This window comes from Pongo pygmaeus, chromosome 14 (assembly GCF_028885625.2).
Source record: "Pongo pygmaeus isolate AG05252 chromosome 14, NHGRI_mPonPyg2-v2.0_pri, whole genome shotgun sequence".
NCBI lineage: Eukaryota > Metazoa > Chordata > Mammalia > Primates > Hominidae > Pongo > Pongo pygmaeus.
The window spans coordinates 32,121,545-32,127,451 of NC_072387.2; the positions used below are offsets into that span (position 1 = coordinate 32,121,545).

At 51.3% G+C, this 5,907-nt stretch overlaps 2 protein-coding genes across 4 annotated transcripts in view; one reads left to right on the top strand and one right to left on the bottom strand.

Moving 5' to 3' along the window:
- LOC129011217 (phosphatidylinositol 3,4,5-trisphosphate 3-phosphatase TPTE2-like) overlaps positions 1 to 5,907 on the top strand; it is a 716,449-nt gene that overhangs the window by 542,247 nt on the left and 168,295 nt on the right. The gene's annotated exons all lie outside the window — the stretch shown is intronic.
- LOC129011948 (uncharacterized) lies at positions 920 to 5,857 on the bottom strand. Of its 3 annotated transcripts, XR_010123486.1 has the most exons (3): positions 4,799 to 5,590; positions 3,406 to 4,020; positions 920 to 1,943 (listed from the first exon to the last, which is right to left on the bottom strand). XR_010123486.1 is itself a non-coding variant. In XM_063650644.1 (2 exons), exons 1-2 carry the CDS (start codon positions 5,089 to 5,091, stop codon positions 3,501 to 3,503), a joined length of 813 nt encoding a protein of 270 aa, XP_063506714.1. In that variant the 5' UTR covers positions 5,092 to 5,857; the 3' UTR covers positions 3,134 to 3,500. The 3 variants fall into 3 exon arrangements, 2 of the variants coding, with proteins under 2 accessions (XP_063506714.1, XP_063506715.1); XM_063650644.1 differs by lacking the exon at positions 920 to 1,943 and having other exon boundaries at positions 3,134 to 4,020; positions 4,799 to 5,857; XM_063650645.1 differs by lacking the exon at positions 920 to 1,943 and having other exon boundaries at positions 3,134 to 4,020; positions 5,327 to 5,615.

A 5,907-nucleotide genomic window follows, 5' to 3' on the forward strand; every position in this document is an offset into this window, starting at 1 on the left:
TCTCCTCACCAATCATACTCAAAGCAGATGCTATGGATTGTGTTTATTTACCAGCTACAGGAGCATTAACATTTTATAATTAATATTTAGTCAAGTTTAGTAAGCTGTATTTTTGAGGATATAGGCAGATAGTTTAGAATTTCAAATAAAGTGTTACAAAGTTCTTACTGGCATAAGCTCCAGCAATTTAATATGTTCATCCTTTTATTTCTAATATTGTCTATTTTCCTGATAAATCTTGACAGATGATTATCCATTTTTATTAGTGTACTTAAAGAGATGTTGATCTTTATTGAACTTTGCTGGATTTCTGTTACAATTTTTTTATCCGTGATTTTTTACTAGCAATTCATATCTACTAATGTGTTTGGATTTATTCTGAAGACTTTTTCTAATATTTCTCAGATTAGAAACTCATTTCGCTAATTTACAGTCTTTCTTACCTTCTAATATATCATTTATAAGTCTAATATTTCCTTAAATACTGCTTGTGGTAGGCAGAATAACAGCATCCAAAATATGTCCATATAGTAATAGATATTGATGCAATGTAATCACAATGGGCTAAAAGTGGAAGACAGAAGCAGAGACTCAGAGAGATGTGAAGATGCAATACTGCTGGCTTTGAAGATGAAGGAGGGGACACAAGCCAAGGAATGCAGGTGGCCTCTAGAAACCAGCGCAGTCAAGGAAAAGAACGATCTTTTAGAACATCTACAAAGAATGCCACTCTGTAGATACCTTGATTTTATTAAAGCCAATTTCAGAATTCTGATCTCCAAAACTCTAAGATACTATATTTGTGTTGTTTAAGTCACTGGTTGTGGTCCTTTATTACAGCACCAATAGGAAACTAGTGCACTGCATTTGTTGGATCCACAAATTTATAGTTTTACCAATTATAACCTTTAAATATTTTAGAATATTCATTTTAATGTCTTCTTTCATCATCGGTTTTTAGAAGTTTATTTTTTCTGTGTGATTTTATGTCCAAATGAAGGCTATTTTTCTGACAATTAGATTAAGGTTAAATAATGTGGTCTGTGTGATGACAATCCTGTGACACATGCAGCTTAGGATTTCATCAATTATTCTAGATTTAATGCATGATCTACTGGACATATATAAAATATTAGACTTTAAAATAGGAAGGTTGAAATATTACATAAACTAAAAGGGCATCAAGTTTTTATTTTTTGCTACTTATATTTTACATATCTTTGTTGATCTTTTTTTCAAAATGTCTTTGCTCAAACAATTACTGAGAGAGTGTTAGACTCTGTTCATACAATTGAATTGTGCCTTTTGTAAAAAGAATTCTTCTGAGTTTTCTTGTAATGTACAACATGTAAAATACATATAGCCTCTTTCACCTGAAAAGGAGTATAGTATGGAAGGGCACAGGGACAAAAACACACAAACAAAAACCTTCACCGATATCATTGAAACCACAGCAAAAACAAATACAAAGCACCTACTGTATGCAGGAAACCTGCTGGGCCCTGGGGTACCTGCTCCAGCTAATTTCCGTGACAACCCAAAAGACCAGGACACAGATGAGGAGACTGAAGGTCAAAAGGTGAGGGCCTGTGGCAGGTGGCAGAATTAGGGCTGAACAAGCTTTGCTTGCTCCAAAGCCCAGGCTGTGGGGTGGAGAGCAAGGGCCACAGAAGATCTGTGCCCTCCTCAGAGAAGAGTCCTGCTCCTACCTGCCCTCTGCAGCCCAGTTGGGTTGGCATCGTAGAAGCAGCCTTTCCCCAGCCACAGCAAGGCCAGCAGTGCCAGCATAGGGGCCATCTGAGTTCTCAGGAGAGGGCTACCAGCAGGGACTTGTGGGCCTCATCCAGGTGGCCACCAGGTTGTTGGCCACCAGAAGGTGCGATACGTCCTCCACATCCAACTCATTGGCAGTGTGGCCAGCTGGTGCACGCCGTGGGGCTTCCCTGTGGGGAGAGTGGCTCAGGATGGGCTGGCCCCTTCCCCACACCCCCTCGCCTACCCAGCTGATTGGGCCACAGGTAAATCCTGTCCCTATGCACCTGGCCTGGGTAGCTTCCTTCCCACAGGACTGCAGAGACCTGTGTCCCTTTGGAGAGACCCCCACGCCATGCCATCCCCAGAACCCACAGCTGCACTTCCCGGTGTGCAGCCATCGACCCTACCTTTCCCTCAATCTCTCCATCGCCTTGTCGGGGAGGCACTTTACAGATGACAGAATTGAGGTTACACCGATGCTCAGCAGCAGGGCTGACCCTGAGCAGATCCTGCATCAGTTTCCTTTTCCACAAAAATTTGGATTAGCAATATGGCCTTCCTGGGCTCTGGACCCACGGGTGTGTTTGTAGGCAGAACAAGGTAACACAGGGGCTACACGTGGCATGTGTCTGTGTCCACGTAGGAATGCTGGCAGTGTTCATGAATTCTCACTAGGAAAAGGAGCCAGAGCCTCAATTTTGACAATTTCCAGATACAAATATATGGCCTCAAATCACATAAAAGAAAGAAGAAAGTTCTTCCTCACCAGCAAACCAAAGCCATACAAATTAAGCACCTGGGAGGCAGAGGAAGAGTGAGAGAGAGAGAGAGAGAGACTGTGTGTGTGTGTGTGTGTGTGTGTGTGTGTGTGTGTTTAGTGGGGTGGCGGCTGACATCAATGGTGACCCAAAGACATCCCCAGTCTCAGTGGTTTTAACGTTGCTAAAACTCCTTCCTGTCATCTTCCAGCAGTCAGAGGAGTACTCATCAAAACAGCTGAGGTTGGCAGAAGAATTTGCACCCATTAGGTTGGCAAAGAATTTGCAAAGTGAGCATCAGGACTGGGTGGAGGACGGGAGGTGACCAGATGGTTAGGGGGGCAGCTCCTAAAGTCAAGGATCCTACAGGTGGCAGTGCTTCCTGATCCAGGAGCTCTATATCTGTCTCCATCTTAAGGAGAAAACATCGTGGAGACAGGGTATCACTCATGATGTGTTACAACTAAGAGCAAAAATCTAGGACTCTCCAAAGGAATAACAGCACGTGCATAGGATGGGCCATGGGGCTACCAGGAAATATTCTTAGCAACAAAGGGGATTTTCATGATCCATTGAGTATAAAAGGTAGGATATAAATGGCATCCACAGCACAAACTCAATTTTCTGAGATCTATTTTATATGCACACACAAAAAGACCAGAAGGAAATGTGAGCAGTGGGAGAATGGGTAAGTTTCATTGTTCCCTTTCCATTTCTGAGTTTCTAATTTTCTGTGGAGAGAAAGCCCACGATACATCATGGTATTTGAGAGGCAGGATCCTAAAATCTAAGCCCTGGAGCTAAATCTGCCATCGATGCCGTGGGAAATCACTCCAGCACTGTGCCTCAGTTTGCTCACCCATAAAATAGAAAGAAATACGTCCTTCCCTACCTCAAAGGAGACCAGAATGCAACAGCAGCCCACATGCATGTCCTCTGACTGGTTTATGCTCTTCCTGCGCAGTAGGGCTGTCTATGTCCACAGCCTTATGCCCTGTGCCCTCTAAAACCCTGAGTCGGGTCTGAGCTGGAGCATCCTGCAGCCCTCCTCCTGCAGCAGCCCCGCTGGTTTCCAGGCACATAGGCCTTGGCGGCCAACAGTTCCTCCTCCGGCAACAGCCTGCCTGTGGTGACACAGTCCAGTGTGCACAGAATGCACTCCGGCCAGCACCCGCAGCAGCTCGCAGCTGCACAATTACACACAGCTGTCTGGGTGTGGTGCCCCCTGCTCCACCACCTCTTGGAAGTCTTCCTGGATGCACCAGGAATTTCCTGCTGGCCAGCAACGTCCTCGGCCTTTGAGTGCACCGAGATGAAGTCCTGGAGGGTGCTGGCCACATCAGGAGGTAGGGGCATGGCAGCTGAATGCAGCCAGGTTGAAGGCAATGGGAAGCTGGGAGTGCTCAGGACAAGGTGCTGGTCCTCCCTTGGCAGAGGCAGGCCATGAGATCCTTGGCTGACATCATGCGGATGGTCCTGATAGACCCATCTCCAGTCTTCATGACACCTTGGGGACGGAGAGTGCGGTCAATGCACACGGGTCAGCCAGTCTATACCCCCGTGGCCACCCATGCCCAGCCTCAAGCCACCTCCTGCTCTCCCCCAGTGAGACCCTAGGGTCAGTGTAGACCCCATTGCATGAAAACTGGGGGATCCAGCCGTTAAGGGGCATTTGTGGTGCTCCCTCAGTAGGTGGTCTCCGTGGCCTGGGGTTGGGGTCTATTAGGGTCTACCAGGCCCACTCCCAGCCCACTGTTTACCTCGTGGGCCTCAGCTTCCTCCTCTGCAGAATGGGACGCTGACCCTGCCCAGCTTAGTTCCTTCTAAGAACACCTGACCCCTGAGTGCCCACCTGGGCAGGGTCTGGGTGGCCTGAGGGGTCAGGACCCAGCTATAGGACCCCAACCCCCACCCCTTACCCCTCCCAGCACTGGGCCACGCAGGAAGGCAGAACTCCCCAACCCCAACCTGTCAATCCAGGAGCCTTCTCAGCTGGACCCAGGGCCACACCTCTGCCCACCGGCTCACACCTGGGCCATGCAAGGCAGGGTGGATGCACCTGCCTGGCCCTTGAGCGCGTAGGGGAGCCACCGTTTCCCACTTCGGAGGCTCAGTTCTGAGGTCGGAATTCCAGGCACTCCCTTCTCCCCCATTCCCAAACCTCCTGACTGGAAGAACTCTCTCGGCACAGCCTTTTCTTTCGGGGTCCCAAAGTGCCTGTGAGCAGGCAGCTCCCGATCTCCTCTCTGTGACACCCACAGACTCAAAAACACCCATGTGCTCACTCATGCAGACAGGTGCTCTGGCCTGCGGCTCTGAGGCTGAGCCGGCTTTGCCTTGGTGAAGGACAAGGCCCTGGCGACCCAGATTCTCTCGCGGGTGGCTGGGGACAGAAGGGCGGTGGCGTGCTGGGCTGGCTGGAGGGCCCCAGGCCCTGGCGCGAGTCCTGCAAGGATGCTGCCTCCAAGCGTGCTTGTGGGTGGCGGATCCCAGGGCCTCCCGGGAGAGTGTCCACTCCTCCTCGGGAGGCCTGGCTGCTCAGCGGCGCCCCTCTGTGGTGAGACTCGCCCAGGCCCATGTCCGGCCCACCTCGCCCCAGCCAGGCTCCCCTGGGCAGCCTCAGGACAGAGAACCCTGAATTCAGAGGGAGGCTGGAGGTGTGGGGTCTCTAGGCACTTGCAGGGTGGACACCCAGGGCTCACCCTCAGCCCTACCCAGGCGTCCCCAGCCTCACGCTCGCAGAGCTGAGGAGGGGGCTTCAGGAAGGTGGGGGCTACCTCCCCGCCCAGTACCGTCAGGCTCTGAATTCGTACCTGGGAACTCTGCCTTGGCTGACTTGGGGACCCCTTCTCTGCTCAGCCTTCCCCTCTCTTCCTGCCGCGGGCGGTACACCTAAGCTCCCTGACTCTTCCCACGCGGCCCTGGGTCCCCTCCCCACAGGCTGTTCCCTGCACCCGCGGGTGGGACTGGACCCTTCCCTGCACGTCCAGCCTGCTTCCCGCGGTCTTCCTCCGTCTGGCCCTGGCATCCCGCTCCTCTGGCCCCAGGCTGTGTGGGGACAGCTTTCCCCCAGGCCCGTCGTCAGTGTCCTGAGCTCCGCCGACTCCCGCCCGCTGGCGTCGCAGGCCTGGTGACAAGCTGTCGCTGGCCTCTAGGGCTCCTGGGACTCAGGCACACAGAGCTCCCTCGGGGCCAAATTTGTGTCACGCGCAGGGACACCGGAGATGCGTGCACAGTCCGTGTAACGGCCTTGCTTGGCGCCTCTCTGTTTCTCTTCTGAGGGGCTGAGAGTCGCGGAGTTTCCTGGTTGGAGGCTGTGGCGGACGCGATTTGCTTCCTCGTATAGGGTTCCGGAGGCGGCGAAAAGTCCAGCGGGTCTCCGAAGCCGGTAGAC

Bases quoted from the DNA above. Each gene is read 5' to 3' on its own strand.
- LOC129011948 (XM_063650644.1), bottom strand. From the start codon at position 5,091: ATGGGCCTGGGCGAGTCTCACCACAGAGGGGCGCCGCTGAGCAGCCAG. The intron at 4,021-4,798 runs GTGAGCACATGG...TCCGTCCCCAAG, and splicing joins CAGAGCACCTGTCTGCATGA to GTGTCATGAAGACTGGAGAT.